This window comes from Hemibagrus wyckioides, linkage group LG01, assembly GCF_019097595.1.
Source record: "Hemibagrus wyckioides isolate EC202008001 linkage group LG01, SWU_Hwy_1.0, whole genome shotgun sequence".
In the NCBI taxonomy this organism is placed as follows: Eukaryota; Metazoa; Chordata; class Actinopteri; order Siluriformes; family Bagridae; genus Hemibagrus; species Hemibagrus wyckioides.
The window spans coordinates 8470956-8490675 of record NC_080710.1 but is presented as its reverse complement, the minus strand read 5'-3'; the positions used below and the strand labels follow the sequence as shown (position 1 = coordinate 8490675).

Below are 19720 nucleotides of genomic sequence, written 5' to 3'. Positions count from 1 at the left end.
CATTTAGTTGGCTGGCCTATCACGCCACTTGGCTCGTATAAATCGCGCAATGCATCACGGATGTGCATGCCCAGCATTTACTATGTCCCCATTGGCTGTCGACCAGAAGCGCGTCGCTAAGCAACCGCCCTCGTGCAGAATCAGCACCTAAGTGAGGCGAGTGCCGCATCGAGCAAATCGCACGAGTTCTCGCGTGCGCTATGACGCGCCCATCCGGGGTTTTTGATTGGGGCCGTTCATTAAACTGGCCAAAGAAAGTTTATTTGCCCATTGTAACGTTTGGACAGACTGAGGCGATGTTAATGTGAGAAAGAACAGAGTGGTACGTGATTATAAAACGAGCGAGCAAACGGATGAGTCCGCATGGCGGCGATGACGTAGCGCGCAGCCGATGCCCACGTCCGGGATCCGGACAGGGACACGGGAGTCTGCGTGACTGCGGGAATGAAAATACAAAACTCACAGAACAAAACGGTAAAAGAAAAAATCTTAAGAGATTTAGCCGATGTCCGAGCGAGCATTAAACGTGAGTAATTCTTCTAAAACCTCAAATAGATTGTAAAGAGCTTTGGTCACAATCTCTATATAGTTGGAACTCATTTTCCGACCCGGTGACATCTTTTTTTTTTTGGTTTTACTTAATGAGGCGGCTTGATACCGGGAAGAGCGCGAGAGTCTTGTAGGAGGACGGATGCTTATGTTCTCCAGACAGGGAGGAGAGAAGTCAACAATTCCCACTTCCTCCAAAGTGGATCATCCGAAAGGGCCGATCAGCTCCACCTCCACCGCGGCCTGCTGAAGCCTCCGTTACCGCAATGGCACACGGATGCAGAGGGATGCAGGAAGCGCGCGAGATGCGGAGAGACAGCGCGAGGCTTGTGGTGATGGGGCTAGGGCAAACACTTACAGAACTCTGATGAGGAAAAATAAATAAATAAATATATATATATAGAGAGAGAGAGAGCGTAGAATGTGTTATCGCATATGCAAGAGGTAAATGCGTTACCAAATATTATCAAACAAATGTTACGCGTTTATGAACAGCTCATTTGATGCATCCTGATTTAGTTTCCCAGTGGTGTACCCGCCTCGAGATATCGCCAAAGTAATTTCCAGTCATTTTTTGGACATTGGCCGATTTTTCTATGAAAGTCTTGTGAAATAAAATGCCGTCACCGTCCGACTCGAGCAGCGCGGCATCGCTTTCCGGCTCGCGCGCCTTTTCGGGGAGCCGCAGAGGCACTTCCGGCAGGGCAAGGGCAAGCGCGCGCGTGCTGCTCTACCTGGGCCTGTGTCACCTCGCGCTCGGCGCCATGGTGCTCGCGTTCAGCTTCACGAGCCTGGCGTTCAGCGCCTCTGCCCGGGTGCGACAGTCCTGTCCTTTCTGGGCTGGTTTCTTCGTAAGTCTCTCTCTCTCTCTCTCTCTCTCTCTCTCTCTAGCCAAAGCTTGTTAAAATACATATCAATAATAATAAATAATTAAACCGATATTAGTCATGTTTTATAATACTATATAGAATATCTGAATGAAAAAAAAAACTCTTCTTCTTCTTCTTCTTCTTCTTCTTCTCCTTCTTCTTCTTCTTCTTCTTCTTCTTCTTCTTCTTATTATTATTATTCGGTCATCACACACACACACACACACACACAAGCAAACAACCCTAAGGAATCCCACAGATCCTGAGAGAACATGCACACACAGAAACTCCACATAAGAGAAGACATAACAGAAACTCCACCTAATATCGTGTGGCGTTATCACAAGGCACATTCAACCAAAGTCCTCACTGATTCACGTGTCGAATATGACTACAGCTATCATAGAAAGTCATTACAAATGTGTCTATACCTCAAAAGAGGAATCAGACGCTTGCAGTTTTGCCAGTTGAAGTAGTTTACACAAAATTTTAACAAAACTTACAGCAAAATCAAGCATTTTTGGCTACAGCAATCACAAAAAAGCCTCATTTCATTTATTGAAGGGTAAGTTATTCAAACACTAACTGGCCCTTTGTGAAAAAGTAATTGTCCCCTTACATACTCATACGCATCCATTTAATCGAATTGAATTGATAGTTATTAAGGAAAGAAAGTAATTTAAATATATCAGCATAGAAAGGGTTTACAAGGATATTTCCAAGGCTCTGAGACTTTCACAATCCACAGTGAGAGATTTTTATCTCCAAATGGAGAAAACCTGGTCAGTGTTCCTAGAAGTGGCCTACTTAAAATTCCTCCAAGAGTGCACTGGTGGCTGGTTACTAAAGAACTCAAAGGAACATCTAAAGAACTGCAGACCTTGCTCGCTCCAGATAAGACCAGCGTTTATGATTCCACCATTAGAAAGAGACTGGGCAAAAATGGTACACATGAGAGAGCTGCAAGGTGAGAACACTTTCTTCTGATAAGCAAGAGGAACATACTGACCTGCTTCACATTTGGCAAAAAAAAGGACCTTGATGCCCTCAAGTATTTTGAGATAATGTTCTATGGACTGATGAGTTGAAAGTGGAACTTAATGGAAGACATGACACTTGTTACAATGGATGTAAAGTCAGTCAAACATGGTGGGAATATATAGATATATTGTGATGGTGTGGTGATGTTTTGTTGCTTGAACCAATTCTGCTCTTTATCAGAAAATCCTGAAGGAGAACATCCAGTCATCAGATCATGACCTGAAGTGCAATTGGGTTATGTAGCAAGACAATGATCCAAAACATGCCCACTTTTGAATAGCTTAGAAGAAAGAAAATGAGCATTTTAGAGTGGAATAGTCAAAACCTGAACTCCACTGAGCAAGCTTTGCACTTCATGCATGAAAGCCCTCCAGTGTGGTTGAATGAAGCAATTATGCAAAGAAGAGTTGTATAAAATTCCCCCAAAGTAATGTGAAAGACTGCTCTCCAGTTATCAGACATGTGTTTGCAGTTGTTTCTGGCAAAACCAGTTGTTGAGGGGTGCAAAAGCAGTTTCATTAAATGAGAGGATCATTTTAAATTTTGTGTTTCCATGTGATCTCCTTGTATGAGGATCTGAAACCGTATAATGTTACAAATATACAAAAATGGAGGAAATCATTTAGGGACAAATATACAGATATATTTTTTATGCCATTGTATTTGACAGTGAGGAAGTAAAACCATTTCCAGTTTCTCTTGATACAGTGCTTCTGAAACACACCTTGTCAATGACATAAAGTCACAGTTATTTCCACATTTGACTGCAGGTCGTGGCTTCTGGAATAGTAGGAGTGATATCTTGGAGGAGACCCTTCACATTAGTGGTATGTTTGCCATTGTATGAGGAAAACCTGTGGGCTTGTTGGAATGTTGTTAAGAGGGAATAAGTAACAGATGTGTTTTGTGCAGGTTTCACTGTTCATGCTGCTGTCTGCCGTGTGTGTGATTCTCAGCCTGGCTGGCTCCATGCTGTCCTGTCAGAATGCACAGATGGTCAAATCGTACCTCACCTGCCGGGTAAGCTCTCTTCCTTTTTTTTCCTTTTTTCTCCTCTTATTCCCTCTCCTTTATGCTCACATCTCTCACTTTTTGCACATTACAGGTGGAGCACGGTCTGTGTGTATGCTGTGACCCAAAACAGACATGCTCTTTGATAGAAGATGAGACTCTAGTGCTCTACCTGCATGCCGACTGCCATTCAGTGCGGCACCAGCTCAAGGTATTTTCATTTAGCTTTGTACAATGGTTAGACTGATACAATTCAACTTGTGTGAAAAGCATGTTCGAGGGAGTGGGTGGGGTTAGTCTGTATTTCTCTGGAGATTTCTACCAGTCACACAGTAATTATCTACCATTATGTACTCAGGAAATGCTTATTGGCTGATTATATTACATCACACAAGGCCAGTTAGCAGGCCCAGAGGGTGTTACAATCAACATCACATTTTGATCATTTAAGCTCACTTTCTGTGTGTAGAACAGGATACAGTAGGTCCTGACGAGGAGATGACTGAAAAATGTACGGGCTGCACAGGCAGGTTTAGATTTAGAATGATAAATTGTTCAAAATTATAATTATGCATGAGACTGAAATAGAGAGAGAAACATAAATAAGCAATATTATCAAATCATTGCAATATGTTATATAAGAATCAGACTAATGACAACAACTACAATAATAATAATAATAATACTACTACTACTAATAATAATATTTTTGAGCTGTTTTCCTGTATTTTCCATCCATCGGCACACAAAGAATAGCTAAAATCATTCTTGCCTCAGTGGGCATCTGTTAGTTTTTGCTGCAGTTATCACCCTACGATTGCAGAATATTGAGAATGAATCAGTGGAACTGATCGTTTGCACATCAAGTTGAGAATGATGACCTGAGGATTTGACAATATTTGAATATTTGTTGACAGATGAAGATTTGTTGATTGATTCTTTAACACCTGCACCTATTGATGAGTTGACACTAAGCTTTTTTTAATAAATTTACTGCATTTTAAAGATTTTAATCTTTACTAATCTTGACAGGTCTAATCTTTTACTTATGACAACACCTATTTACTGATTATTATGTATATTGAGTCCATGCTCTTTCTTGGATGTCTGTGTGTGTGTGTGTGTGTGTGTGTGTGTGTGTGTATTTAGGACCTGCTGTTTAGTGCCTGTGGACTAAGCATACTTTCTACCATCATATGCACTTTGTCAACAGTCACCTGTAGCATCCATATTTTTTCTCTAGACTTGCTTCATCTGGTGAGTATCAGGCAGTATTTACACGAATATTTTGCTACAAACAACACATAAGTGCATATTATGATGAATGCTGGAATGTCTTTGTGCTCTTCACATACACAACTCTTTTACAAGACCAACCTCGCCTCCTCTGTGTCTCTGTAGCTGGCACCTCACCGAACACGTTCAGTTAACCCAGAATGCACCACTCCTCAGGATGCCTTTCTCACTAATATGATGGACTTTGAAGAGTTTGTCCCACCCATCCCTCCGCCTCCTTACTACCCTCCCGAATACACCTGCAGCTCTGAGACTGATGCTCAGAGGTAAGAAACACACACACACACACACAAACACACTGCACTTATCACACCATAATATCCTCTCAGTACTTCTAATTAACATTTTTTTAAATATTAGCATGTGGTTTTGGCTTCTTCATTAAGGATAAATAGAAACTTAAATGTTATATCAGGATTTCTGTAAAGCTGCTTTGTGACAATGTGCATTGTTTAAACACTTTATACAAATAAAATTGAATTGAATTGGTCCGACACCATGTTAGTTAACACCTGCTTCCTGTTTCACAAACTTCTGTGTGTTTCTGTGTGTCTGCAGTATCACATATAACGGCTCAATGGAGAGTCCTGTGCCTCTGTACCCTACAGACTGTCCTCCTCCGTATGAAGCAGTGATCGGGCAAAGGGACCCCACCCTGGTAAGCGCATACAAGGGACTATTTAGCTCGGTCTTTTGAGTAAATGATGGTGTGATTTTTTATGCAGATGCATGAGATTAAGCCTATGACTTTCTCTGTCTGTAGCCCACTCACGCTGGCGAGGCTTCTGCTGAGAGAGGAACCTCTGTGGGTTTCAGTGGTGAAGGTACTCAATTTTATGTTCACCTTGTTTATGCAGTGCCACTATTTGTCGCTCTCTCTCTCTCTCGTTCTTTCTCTAACTCACTCTTTCTCTCTCTCTCTTTCTGTCTGTCTTTCCTTCAGTGTCAGGTGACAGTGGCTCTCTGCTGATGTCTGAGATTGTAGATATTCCAGATGATAGTTCTCCATCAGAGGACTCCTGTGTGCTGGAGGTGGCATTTGCAGTGCGGACGCGGGCACGAGGCGTCAGTGAGGGAGGGGAAGGTGTTGACTACAGCATCCCACAAACACCCACGGCTCGCTGCTGCTTCAGAGGCGAGCGGTCCAACTCCTGCTCCTCTCCCAGCACCTACAACACCTCCACATTTAGGTAAGGATGTACTGCTGATAATATTTTTTTCATTCCTTTATTGATCACAGTTATGTATTTGTGGGATGGCCCAGATTCTGAAGTAACCAAAAAAAGCTCTTGATTTTCTCTACTGTAAGAAAATATACATATATATTGTTTATATATACATATATAATGATTTTATTAGGTTACTTTCTAACCTTGCCTGCATAGATTGTGCTGGGTAAGGAGACCATTTAATATTTACCATAAAGAAATATATTAATAACAAGCACATTATCCACCAGAACAGACATGACTGAATTATTCAGTGATAATTCCCTATCCAATTTTAATGCAGGCAGGGTGATCAGGTGACGGAGGAGGCTCGGGTTTAAAAATGAGTGATTTTTGCCTCAGGTGATGAGGCTGATATGGATAATGGATAATGGATAAAGTTTTTTTCACCAAAAACTAGTTTTTCCATTAAACTCATAGTTTATTTATAAGTAAATTAGGTTATAAATGTAGAGGTAGGTAGGACTGTGGGACATATTTCAATGTGTTCAGGAAATAAGACAGATGGAAATGCATGTGAGGCAGTTTCAATGAAAGTCAGAATCAAAATACCGGCAGGTGATCAGCGAAAAACGCAATATGGGCAAAGCAATAACTTGGAAAACAGGACACAGAAATTAACAAACCAGAAGATCATAAACAACCTGCATGGCCCGGTAACATCAGTGTGTACTGAGTGTATACTTTGAAGTGAAACTGTGAATGAAAGTGTTTTTGGTGTGTGTGTGTTTGTGTGTGTGTGTGGCTGATAGAGCACAAGTGTGTTCAGTCAGTAGCTTGGCGACCATGAGCTAGGAAGCGAGTGTGTGTGTTCATGTTTTTCGGCCATCATACATTTGCATGCTGGGAAAAAGAGTCCATGGATTGGTGCAGAGTGAATCTGGACTTTAATCTTTTCTCTTTTTTCAATAACCAGAGTTTAAAATGTTGTAACTTAATACTGGTTTAGATACCTGCAAAAGAGAAACATTATATATGTGAAGGTGAAGGGCTGAATGATTTTAAAAAAAATGGCAGCATGATTGTATTTCTCGTGGTGTGTGTATAACTGAAACTTTACCTCTATAAGGCATGGCTACCTTTAGTAACCACCATAATGCCCATCATTTCTAACATTCCATGCATTTGTCTACGCACATGTCTGCGTCACACTTTGAAGACGTGTGAATTCATGCAGAACCTTCTGAGATAAAATCATGATGCAGCTAAGATTATTTTACCCATGCCTGCTGACTAATGAAGCTAACAAAGGTGTGAGAAACTAATGAACATATTACACATAACTAAAACAATGGGAGCAAAACACTTTTGGAAATCTACTCCTATTAATATAACTGTTAATCAACAACAGTTAGAAAATGTTAGTGAGAAAAGTACACTGTCTTTGAATCCTTCATTTGTCTTTTTTTTCTCAGTGAGATTTCTCCTTGCCGCTGTTTCCTCTGTCTTGCTCATTAGGAATCAAAATTCACATCCGGATTTCTGTGAAGCTGCTTTGTGACAATGTCTGTGGTTAAAAGCACTCTCCAGATCAAATGGAATTGAATGCTCTTATGCCATCTCTAGGTCTCCTGTAATGCGACACCAGGCCCTGCTTGCCTATAGTTGTTCTCACTTAGAGATGCTAGGTGGTACTGCCTCCCCACGCTCCTCAGTCCCAGAGATCCTGGTGTGTCCGTGTACTTCGTCCCGACGAGGATCTTCTTCTGATGCAACCAATCCACGAGCTTTGCCCTCCTTAGGTGTTACTCGAGATCACCAGTGCAACTTGGCTCCCGGGCTCCACCCAGTCCCTTGTGTCCATCGGCGATGTGGCCGGGACAGTAGGGACAGTGAAGCCCTCCTTCCCTTGGTGAGGTCACACAGTGAACCGGGACTGAGCTCCTCCACCGATACAGGTGTGTGAGTGCCACTATATTGTACCACAACAGGGAAAAGGTTTAAATCTTTAACAAAGAGCAAAATATAGGAAACCAATATATATTAGTTGTATATAAAACTAAAGTAAGAAAATAGAAAACAGGGCTAAACACACAATTAACAGCATGCTTTGTCAACTGTTTATTATGATAGGAAAACGTGCCAGTCATGCTAGACTATTTGTCCCCAAACTGTATGCACAGTGGCTTAGTTAGTGGTTAACCCGTTTTCCTCGCACCTCCGGGGCTGAGGGCTTACATCCTGTCTCTGCGTGTGTGCAATTTGTATGTTCCCCCTGTGCTTCTGGGGTTTCCTCCAGGTTCTCTGGTTTCCTCCCCCAGTCTATGCAATCAATGGGATAGCACCCTGTCCAGTGTCCCCTGCCTGGTGCCCCAAGTCCCATGGGATAGGCTCCAGGTTCCCAACAACCCTGTGTAGGACAGGAGGCTCAGCAAATGGAAGGATGGGCAAATGAACGGATCATTTTACCCCTTGATTGAGCATTACTTAAAATGAATGATGTTATGGTAATAAACCTGATTAAGCAGGAAGTCTAACAATTTTGCATAATTTTATCACATCACCAAATGACAGGCTTCCCTAGGAAGGTGATGAGTGTAGTCAGACTTGATGAACCAGATCATTGTAGCAGGCATTTTATTAGTTTTTATAGTGATACCAACCTACAGCAAACACAAAAACTGCAATATACAAATGTTTTAGAGTGAATGTTTCATTTATAGCATGTTGCAACATTTTTATTTTCTAATTTCAGGTGATTTTCCTTGCTCAGTAGCCAGCAAAGGAATAGGTGAGGGTGGCTCTCGTACCTCATCAGACACAGGTAAGAGTTCATGATAACAGATATTACAACAAAATAGCTGTAAATCAATGTGTAGAAAAGGCTTAGAGGAAATAGTTGCTTCCCATACTAGTGTTATGTCATATAGATTTAGCTTATGTGAGAGGCTTTTTTTTATTGAGCTATATATTGCATAGGCTGATGGCATATCCTAACACTACAGGATAGTCTGCATTAAATGGAGGTTGCTGCATGAAAGCTTTAACTCGACCATGTTCTGCTTGCATCCATTATTTCTAATGTGATCATAATTATTGAATGTGAAATCCTGATCTATGCCTAAAACTACCAAATGGCAACAGAACATAAGGACAACTGTAACATACAGTTACTGAACACTTTATTAGGAACACCCACACATTCATAGAGTAAGTTGCAATGGCATACATGGCAGCAATGCAAAGCATGAAATCATACAGATACAAGGCAGCAGCTTTGGGTATTGTTCACCATCAGAATGAGGTAAAAATATGATTTTGGTGATTTTGATTGTGGCATGATTGGTGGTGCCAGACTGTCTGGTTTGAATATTTGTATAGCCGCTGATCTCCTGGGATTTTCACACGCAACAGTCTCTAGTTTACTCATAATGGTCACATAAGTGTCCCGTTTAGTGTATCTGTACAGGAGTGTAAAATCCCAGGCATACTGCTTTAAGAACTTAAAATAAAGCAAATGTTATTAGGTTAATCCAAAACTGTACCTTATTCTGTATGTCTGTGTGGAAGCAGCAATAGAGCAGTAAAATATGTGATTAATTAATAGCATATAAAATACAGTGTACACACAGTTCTGTATTTTCCGTGTTGCCTTTTTTACTGCAGGCCGGTCGTCAGCGTGTCTGCTGCTGCAGCGATCTCCTCTGGTGTCTACTGGTATGCTGCCAAGGAAAGGAAGCCTGAAGGCTACCACAGAGCAGCTACCCTCTAAACAGCCTCTGGCTAGCTCTCTGCGCATCCAAAAAAGCTGCACTCGATCTTTGGGAGACCTGAAGGTCAGTTGTTCAATATGTTCAAACCATCACTGTGTTGGATATGTATAATATTCATATTGTTTGGCTGTTCAACACTTAATTCCTCGTCTTGATGCTTCTTTAGATCAGTGATGCACTTTTCTTTTGATACTCATACTAGGTGTTTGACTAGTCGTCATGTACGTAGTTAAAGACGGTTCAGGATTCAGAAGTGATTTTAGGTTATTTTGTTAAATGCCGATAAACGACAAATCAAACTGCAAGCAAACCCTGCAATAGATGTGCAAAATAATACATCTGTGAATCCTATTACACTATTTAAAGACACACCAATTCTTTAAATGACCTCAATGTTGAAGGTCTGGTGGAGGAAATAGATGATTCTGGGGCATGCAAGCTCATGTCTGTCCTTCTTGTAGGTCAATGGGATGTGATGTGCAGCCTGTGGCACAAGCTTTTGCACACTGCTAGTCATGGAATTCACTTTTCCATAGTCCAGGGATTTGTATTTAAATTTTAAGCTCAACAGCAAGTTGAAAACTGTATTAAAAACTCGCACATGCACGTGAACATCACATGCTGGTCACTTTACTTTATTATTGTCACTGATTGTTTTGTTTAAATTGCCACTTTTATTGTTTTTTTGTTATGGTCACTACTGCAGACAATTTATTCTACTTTTGTCTTTTACTATAGTCACGTCTGTTTTGCTCAGGAAATAATCAAGCATTGTATCTAAGGGGAGTTGAAATTCTCAAAAATTATATTTAACTTACAGTCCTTTTTCTTACCGTCTGCCTCCCTGTTTTTTCCACCGTTCCATCAGCCCAACTGCTGCTTTCTGCTTTCGTTTCTTATTATAACAGTACAATCGGGTCATAATATTACTTAAAATAATTTTTGGCTCCTGCATAAAAGAGATATTTGAACCTAAAATCTTTCCCTGTGACTGTCTGCTGATAATTCCGCTGAGTCAGCAGTAAAGCACAGGAACACGTCTCCGATTACCAAAATGCATCTTCTTCCACTGCAGGTGACAAGAGTGCTAGTGCAGCGCTTGCTTCAGAGGTCCAAACGAAATCTAGCACCTGCCTCGGAGCATACTGGGAACTGTGGTCAGAGACCCAAAAGGAGGGTTGGAGGGGATGGAAGTCTCCCGTTCGATCAGGTGGGAACATTAGATAGTCAATGGACAGTGTAATGTAATAATGGTAAGCTAGCTACATTATATGCAGCAGTATAGTGATAAATGTAGAAGGCTGGTTTATGTAGGTGTGTTATCTTGAAATAATAAGGTGGCAGTTTGTTAGAAAGCTGTTTATTCTGTCTGTTTATTTACCATCTAGCTTGTTTCAGCCAGGTGTAAAACGGGCTGGAGTGTGGCTGATGGTAGATTTTCTTCAACCTTGCATACATTTCAGCCATCTTAGATTATAATGTGTGATTTAATCTCATCAGGGTTTCAAGGCAGCTGTTTCTCCTGGTGATGATTTATTCAATCTCCACACCCTTGCTATCTGATAATCAGATTCAGCTCAGGTTAGCCAGTAGCACATGGCTGACTGTAATCAGCAACTGGATAAATATTCCTTGTCTATGATATGAAAAGTGAGAAGAATATTAAGAGCAACAGTGAGCCAAAACAATATTGTAGCAGTGTGTAACCAAATAACTAGCATGCTGCATGCTATAATAATAATAATAAAAAAAAAAAAATAATAATAATATATTAAATAATATATATTAATTGTATTTAATAATTTTATATTATATATCTAATAATATGAAATAATTTAATATGATATATTTAATAATATAATAATAATAATAATAATAATAATAATAATAATAATAATAATAATAATAATCAAGGCAACAGTAAGTCAGATATGTAAATTGATGCACAAGGTATACAATTTCCTAGTTTGAAGACTTTTTACCATATGTTTTTGAAAGAAAGTAAAAACTTTGGTACCCTATTGATGCCATAACTCTGGCCATCAACACCTAGTCTTGGTTAAATTAACCTCTCAGCCTCAGGACAGAAAGATATAAAGTATATCAATAACCTGTTTCAATCAACAGTAACCAACAATACAATAATCTACACAAATATTTATGAAAACCTGACCATCAAACCCATATGTGGGCCTTCACCAAACTGTCACTAATGCAACTAATGCTCTTGTAGATGAATAAGAAGAAATTCCCATAACCACATTTCCAAAACTTTGAAATAGGATGTTCAACAAGCACATTAAGGATGTCATGGTCAGGTATCTCCAAACTTTTGGTTGTATAGTGCACCAGTAGTACAGATTGTTGTGACCCATGAAATTTTTTATTACAACAGCACAAAATGTTCACTCTGTCTGAATACATTGTCTTGATAAATTCCACTGTGATCTCTTCATTTAAATACTAGTGTTTGGTCTTCTGTCACGTTTTCCTTTATATCCAATCAAATGGCACATAGCGTTAGCGTTTCTGTGTCCTTGCTTGTGTACATCTTTCTGTAATTGCAACTGTCCTGTTTTTCTGTTCATTACTTTTCATTTTGTCATTTGACTCGAAACACGTTGATGTTTGTGCCAAATCAAATGACTTTGCTAAAACGTGTGTAGGTCTTGCGTGCATCTTGGGGTGCCAGCAGGGGGCAGCAATACCAGCACCGTTCCCACCACCATCGCCGTGGGCACCACCATTCTCACAGCGAGGGATACCCCATCATCCGTCACAGTGATCCTGACCCTGCGAGGACAGAGGGCATCCACCTGCGCAGCTGCGGCGATCTGAGCTCTATGTCAGTCGTGTCATTGCACCGGCTCCACCCACACTCGCATACATCATCCGGAGCTCTGCAGTTCGACTCCACCCTCTGAGTGAAAGCGTGGCTTGTTTAAAGCAAAGGGGAGGAGAGGTTGTTGGCTGAAGGAGATCAGAGGTAATCGAAGTGGTAATTGAGAAAAAAATCTCTGACTTTGACTGCTGACTAACAGAAAAAGAATAGAGGAAAATGTATCATTTGGGATTACACAGGTGGACATTCTTGACTTTTTCTGTAAAACCTTTTCAGAAACTTAGAAATCTGTCATATCCTCTCACAAATATTAATTAACTACCCTGAGAAAACATGGAAGAAATCTTTTGAGAAACCCCTCTGAAAAGCTGACAGATCCCTTTATAGAATTCGGACTCCAGACCCATGGCTGCCAGTGCCTCAACAACACGGTGGTGTTCTGCCTTTCTCAGCCTCCTCCTCTTCCTCTCTGTCTGTCCATCTTGTCAAACTCACCATTCTCGCTCACTGTGACTCTGTAGAACTGTCAAAGGAGAGTATGAGGAAGTGACATATCTCCCGCAGTGCTTCCAGTCACTACACACAAAGCTTCCATCAGAAAAAAATCTGCACTGTTTATACAGTATGCATATCTCTTCTCGGTTTTGGTAAAAGCACTGAACTCTTTCTATGGGTTTTATACCCTGTTCTGGACTTTTATGGATCTAGCTGAAAGATTGTGAATCTCAAAGGGCCATCACACTATATGAAGCAATGTCTTACTTATATGAGACATTTTTTTTTTTGCTTTGGTATTTAGTTCATCTCTTTTTGACCATTGATCTAGACAATGTCATAATGTAGAGCGTTGACATTTACTACTGTCAGTCAGTCCTTAGAAAATACCAAACAGTGCTGCATAAAGAAAACCACACACACACACACACACACACACACACACACACACAAACCCTCATCAATCCCAATCTATATATCATTCCCTTTATGAGCAAAAGTCACATAACATGCACTGGCTTTTTTTAAGTGCATGCTTTTTTTATTTTAACTTAGTAACACAGTGTAATAGAAATATTGGTTATTTGCATCTTTTTCTCTTTTTTTGTTTGAATTGGACTCCTGATACTGTGCAGCATTTGCTCTTTTTTCCGTTTTTTCTTTTGCATGTGAGATTTTTCCTTGTTTTTTGTTGACACAAAAAAAATGTGAACTATGTGTCAGCATGATTGAGGAATGCTGCTGAGGTTAATACATGATGAAGCTCTGGCAATAAGTGAATAAACTCTCGATGCACTGCGTAGCTACAAAGTAAACTAGAATAAGAAATAAAGGGCACTTATTTTAAAATAAAATGTTGAAATTGGGCTTATGATGAGTTTCAAGAACTCATTTCGATTAGTAGGATTCTTCTATCCCAATACTGTTTTCATCACGTTTTTTCCGACTTCCTCTTGACTTGTTTTTACGCAAGTTACTTTACATAAGTGTCCACTTGTAAGCACAATGAAGCCGAAGGAATTTTCTTGGAACTGTGTACAGGAATTTTCCATATATGTAAGTGGCCATATATGGTCATATAAGCTTGCCACTATGCTAGTTTGCTGATGAAGTACCTAGCATAATAATCAAATTGAACTTAGATAGTTGGTTCTATATTAAACTAAAATTGGATACATTTTTTAAAATGTTTTAAAAAGTTATCTTCATCGCATAGTAATTGACATTTTTCCTTTGTTCTAATCACAATTAGCATTTAGATCGCAAAACCTTCTGGGAAATTCTGTTACTGAAGTCAGTATCAGGACTTGGATGTTGACTCCATCCTTCAGACCTCCAAGGGGTCTGACAAATTTCACCAAGCCAAGTAATATACAGTATGTCCCATAAGATAGGGAGGAGGTTTGTTCTGAATGGACATGGTAGAGGAAGGTCACTAAGGGCGTAATTAAAGCAGTATTGGAATTTAACCCATTTTTATGTTTAGCATACCCCAAGCATAATATTATTTTAAGGAAAATGCTAAATGCCAGTGCAGGGTCTTCTAATTTAGGGATATATTTGGAGAACTAGTTCAAGGACTGTTTGCAGTGAACACCTTGTTCATTGTTGTAAAGAAAATTTATTCTGGAATTTCATTCGCACTGAAAACAACTTGAAAAAGAGCTTATAAAATTCTACCTCCTGCTTTGCACTTTGATGTAACGTAATGGGAGAATTTCAATTTATGGCTCTTATAATATAGCCTTTACACTGACCTTATGAGGATATTAAACTGGGATGTTATATGTTAACTTAAATGATTCAAGTGAGTAAGCGTAATAAACTTTTGATGCAAATTATGTATAAAAACGTACTGAATAAATGCATAGACAACCAAACTGTGCTTGTGTGAAGTCTTGCTTTTTAAATGTTGTTTTAAAGTGTTTTGTGGTTAAAAATAATAAAAAATAATAATAATAATACAATTCAGTGAGATTCTCCTGAAGCTAATCTATCAGACTGAAATCACCACATCGACCTGACTAGCTCAGTCTAATGAGCAGACTTAAACTAACTCGGTACTTCAAATACAAATACTTCAGACTGGGTGAGTGCAGAGATGAGGTTTATTGTAGTCAGCACTGAGGACAAATTTCTATGTGCTCACATGGAACATCACATCAACACCACAAACTTCAGTTCCAAAGCTCAGTGTCTACAATCCATTTACATTTCTGGCTGTTTATACAACTGAGGGTTAAGGCTTTTGCTTAAGGGTCCAGCAGTGGCAGCTTGGTGGACCTGGGATTGTAGGACCTGGTGGTAGGGATGAGATTTGTGATCAATGGATTTGGATTTGTTTTCATCCATCTAACTCCTTAATTTGAAAAGTTTGGGCCTTTTCTACACTCCATTATATTCTACTTTTACATTGTACCTTTCCTATTCAGCTTTCAATATAAATCATATATAAAAAAATGTAAAAAACCAAGACCTTTAAAACAAACCTTTGTTTTAAAGGTGACCAAGACCTTTAAAACAAATACATTACAGCACAGTGAAATTCTTTCTTTGCATATCCCAGCTTTGGGGTATGTCTCTTATCCCCATTATTATGTTTTTGTTTTTATTTTATTTTTTTAACATTTCACAGTGTGAAACATTCTCATTTCATGTTGACAAAACATCATAGGTATGCCAGAGTCACCATCCCTTTTCCATGTTATTTATTCTAATCTTTTAGCTTTCTTTAGCTTCCTTGGGGGAAGTTGATATACTCCAAACTTTTATCAGTGTGCTTCAACAATGCACTGATTCTCCCAGACTTCAGCTGCTCTGAGCAGTCTACCTGACCTTGACTCTAACTTCAACTGCTGCTGTGCATACTCCATCTGTTTCTGATAAGACTCACAATACTAAGGATGTTACTGTTAATTCAATAGCTACACAGGACTATTCATGCTTAACAGATGCACCTAAACAATGCGGCCTTCTTGTCATGTTGCTCCATTAAACCAATAACAGAAATGGTGTTCAGAACTACTCATGATGTCATCTTTGACACAATGACACAAATTCATATAGGCCTAAAGAAATATCCCAAAGTTTCCATCCTGAGTATTCAGGAAAAGGGTTTCTTTTTCTGTTTCACTTTACGACAAGCATTATCATAGGTCTGGACTTGTCTGAGCAAACAAAAATCATTCCTATTGAATTCAGTTTAGTTTTATTTGTATAGCGCTTTTAACAGTGGACATTTTCATAAAGCAGCTTTACAAAAAATAAAGCTCTGCTTTGGTCAGGGACAGCTGCCACTGTTGGGCCCCTGAGCAAGGCCCTTAACCCTCTCTGCTACAGGTGTGCTGTATCATGGCTGACCCTGCACTCTGACCCCAAAAATAAAGGCTTCTTCTTCTTCTTCTTCTTTTCAAAGGTCTTAGTCAATGATTATTTTATGATTACTGTATCAGTGAGTCAATATGAAGTCATTTCAACTTTCAAAAATTACTTTTCCGCCAAAATGTTAATGTTCACATGACAGCGAAGAAAGCAGAATATAACAAAACACATTTAAACACCACATTTCTGAAAAGTATTTAAACACAAAAGTATTAGTCTATGGCGGATTCTTCAAGATTTGCACAGTACAGTACTGTATGTTACATGGGGCAAATATAAAAAGCCAAAGACAATATAAGATAAGGAACCATAAGAAAATTTATCAATGAGGTACTACAGAAATACATAAATTTAGGAAATAAATTATAAATGTTAAGTTTATCCCTGTTGAGCAAGCGAGGGTGACAAGAAAAAACTCCTGGACTCTGAACCTGGAACCTGACTCAGGGAAACTCATCTGGGTGACACCTGAGTGTGTGATTCTAAATCATTTCCATGTGTACTGTATTGTCCAAAAAGTGCAATTGTGTAACTAGAAAATGAATTCTAAGAACATTCAGTCTATATTGATGATGTTGTCAACTGTTCACTGATGGAGACATGATTGGAAAACTGATTGTGGGAACTACTGTCCAGAGCCATCACAATGTGGATATATTCTTATGTGTTGCATCCTTATGCTATGGTCATCATTTGAACCCCCTAATTGCTCCTAAAAAATGGCATACACAGCTCCCTGCCCATAGTTTATCAGACAGATCCTATAGGTAAAGACCTGTACAGACCAAAGCAAAGCCAGGGATTAGGGTTAGAGATTAGGGTCAGGGGTTAGTAACCCTAACCCAAACCCTTCTTTTTTTCTGCTATGTGAGACAATGTTTGAAAGTTTAGATGTTGTCAGGTTTCTCAATTAAATTAATTCAGAAATGACCTATGCCCTAGGACACTGAGCTGTGTCACAGATTGCACAGAGCTCAGGGGAGATCTATGACTGCTTTATACAAAACTGGACTGTTTCCTCTAGTGCAGTTTGCTCTGTCTGATAAAAAAAAAAGTCACATCTCTCTTTGACTCAGCATGGGTCAAACTGCTCAGACCTCATAGACTGAGAATTCCAGCATGTTCATGGGGTGTGTCTCTATCAGCCCCTAGTTCAGTAGTCAGGGCACTGATCAGGGAGTCAGCCATTTTAAGAGCGGTTTCAGTTGTAAAATACTTTCAGTGCACTGGAATGTACCTAATAAATCCCACAATCCAAAGACAAACCCAGGAAGTATTGATGCTTACTATGCTCTCTTACTGGAAATGACATATTTTTGATAACATATAACATATTTCTTTGAAGTCTCACGGCTCCAAAAAAAAAAAACAACAACTCTCAGCCAACTTTGCCTACAAATGCAGGTAGCTTGTCACATCTTGTAGGTTTAAAATGATTCTTTAGATTATTTTTTATTTATTTATTTTTATTACTATTTTTTTTAACTTTATTTCACATCTATAAATGCTTTATTTGAGTCTTAAAATGACTTTTAAGTGTTCAATGATTGATTTTTTTTTAATCCACTAGCTATCTTATAATCCTACTTGATGTACCATGACAGAAATAAATGTGATTAAAGTAACAAATTTATGACATATAAAACTTAAATATTTGGTATGCTTGGATTTATGTTTTTACAGTGTCTGTTGAAGAAATTCAAATGTCACAGAAAACATCAGTGTCCCAGTGTATAGTGAGAGTCGTTACCAGTGTGTACACGATACACTGATTCACGACCTAGAGCTGATTGAGGTGCAATATATCAAATTCCTCACATGTCTGGGAATCCAAGCTCACTTAAATCAACCTAAACAATGTGGCAAAATGTGTTGTCATCTGATGAAACCAAAGGTAGAACTTTTGGGGCAAATTTTCTGAAAGATATGTTTGGTGTAAAAACCAGACAAAACATCCATAGAGCACTATCCCCATGATAGCATGGTGGGGGCAGTATCATGCTGTTTGTTCAGCCAGGCCTGGGGCTCTAATCAAAATAAGAGGTGATGAATGAGAGCAAGAAACTGCTATTTTGAAACCTGGCATATCTCTAATGCTACTGTTTCGTAATTGGAAACCTCACTGAGCCTCACTGAGCTGTGAATTTGGAGTCTCTTACTGTTCATGTAGCTTGTGATGATGGAGATTCAAATATCACTTTGACAACAATGTGATATTTGAATTTCGATCTCTCATATTCTTTGCATGTTCGGGTTATGTACTAGGATGGTAAATGGGAAAAAAAATGCAATCCCATCTAAATCAACCTAATTGATGTGTCAAAATGTGTTATCGTCTGATGGATCCAAGGTAGATTATTTGGGGCAAAATTCTAAAAGATACACTATATTACCAAACGTTTTGGGACACATTTCTAAATCATTGAATACAGGTGTTATTTTTCAGGGGTTGGGCTTGGTCCCTTAGTTCCAGTGAAAGGAAAACTCTTAATGCATCAACATACCAGGACATTTTGGACAATTTTATGCTCCCAACTTTGTGTGAACAGTTTGGGGATGACCTCTTCCTGTTCTAACATGACCAGTACAAAAAGCAAGGTCCATAAAGACATGGATGAGCGAGTTTGGTGTGGAGGAACTTGACTGGCCTCAACTTGATAGAATTTGGGATGAATTAGAGCGGAGACTGTGAGCCATTCCAAAACTGCCTTTACATGCACATGAATGTAATATGGAGTTGGCCCGCCCTTTGCAGCTATATCAGCTCTTCTGGGAAAGCTTTCCATAAGTTTTAGGAGTGTGTTTATGGGAGTTTTTGACCATTTGGCTAGAAGCGCATTTGTGAGGTCAGGCACTGATGTTGGATGAGAAGGTCTGGCTCTCAGTCTCCGCTCTAATTAATTCCAAAGGTGTTCTATCAGGTTAAGGGTGCAGGCCAGTCAAGTTCCTCCACACCAAACTCGCTCATCCATGTCTTTATGGACCTTGCTTTGTGCACTGGTGTACAGGAAGGGGTCATCACCAAACTGTTCCCACAAAGTTGGGAGCATGAAATTGTCCAAAATGTCTTGGTATGCTGAAGCATTAAGAGTTCCTTTCACTGGAACTAAGGGGCCAAGCCCAATCCCTGAGAAACAACACCTGAATTCAATGATTTTTTTTTTTAACTTTTGGCAATATAGTCATCCATAGAACACTATATCCAGGGTGAAGCGTGGTGGTGGGTGCATCATGCTATTTGTTGAACCAAGAAAAGGGGGTGATGGCATGTTGACTTTTATTTTGAAACTGATC

General features: G+C 39.4%; 1 protein-coding gene across 3 annotated transcripts; it reads left to right on the top strand.

Moving 5' to 3' along the window:
- The first annotated feature begins 139 nt into the window (after positions 1-139).
- Positions 140-14938, top strand: fam189b (family with sequence similarity 189 member B). Of its 3 annotated transcripts, XM_058400731.1 has the most exons (15): positions 140-526; positions 647-1400; positions 3230-3286; positions 3372-3479; positions 3565-3681; positions 4620-4727; positions 4872-5032; positions 5325-5424; positions 5530-5590; positions 5710-5956; positions 7562-7893; positions 8691-8759; positions 9602-9771; positions 10784-10918; positions 12375-14938. In XM_058400731.1, exons 2-15 carry the CDS (start codon positions 1167-1169, stop codon positions 12630-12632), a joined length of 2157 nt encoding a protein of 718 aa, XP_058256714.1. In that variant the 5' UTR covers positions 140-526; positions 647-1166; the 3' UTR covers positions 12633-14938. The 3 variants fall into 3 exon arrangements, with proteins under 3 accessions (XP_058256714.1, XP_058256705.1, XP_058256724.1); XM_058400722.1 differs by having other exon boundaries at positions 140-1400; XM_058400741.1 differs by lacking the exon at positions 647-1400 and having other exon boundaries at positions 141-526.
- Positions 14939-19720: the final 4782 nt, after the last annotated feature.

Coding starts and splice junctions, on each gene's coding strand:
- fam189b (XM_058400731.1), top strand. CDS start 1,167: ATGCCGTCACCGTCCGACTCGAGCAGCGCGGCATCGCTTTCCGGCTCG. Junction 1,401..3,229: donor CTTTCTGGGCTGGTTTCTTC/GTAAGTCTCTCT, acceptor ATTTGACTGCAG/GTCGTGGCTTCTGGAATAGT. Junction 5,591..5,709: donor TGTGGGTTTCAGTGGTGAAG/GTACTCAATTTT, acceptor TCTTTCCTTCAG/TGTCAGGTGACAGTGGCTCT.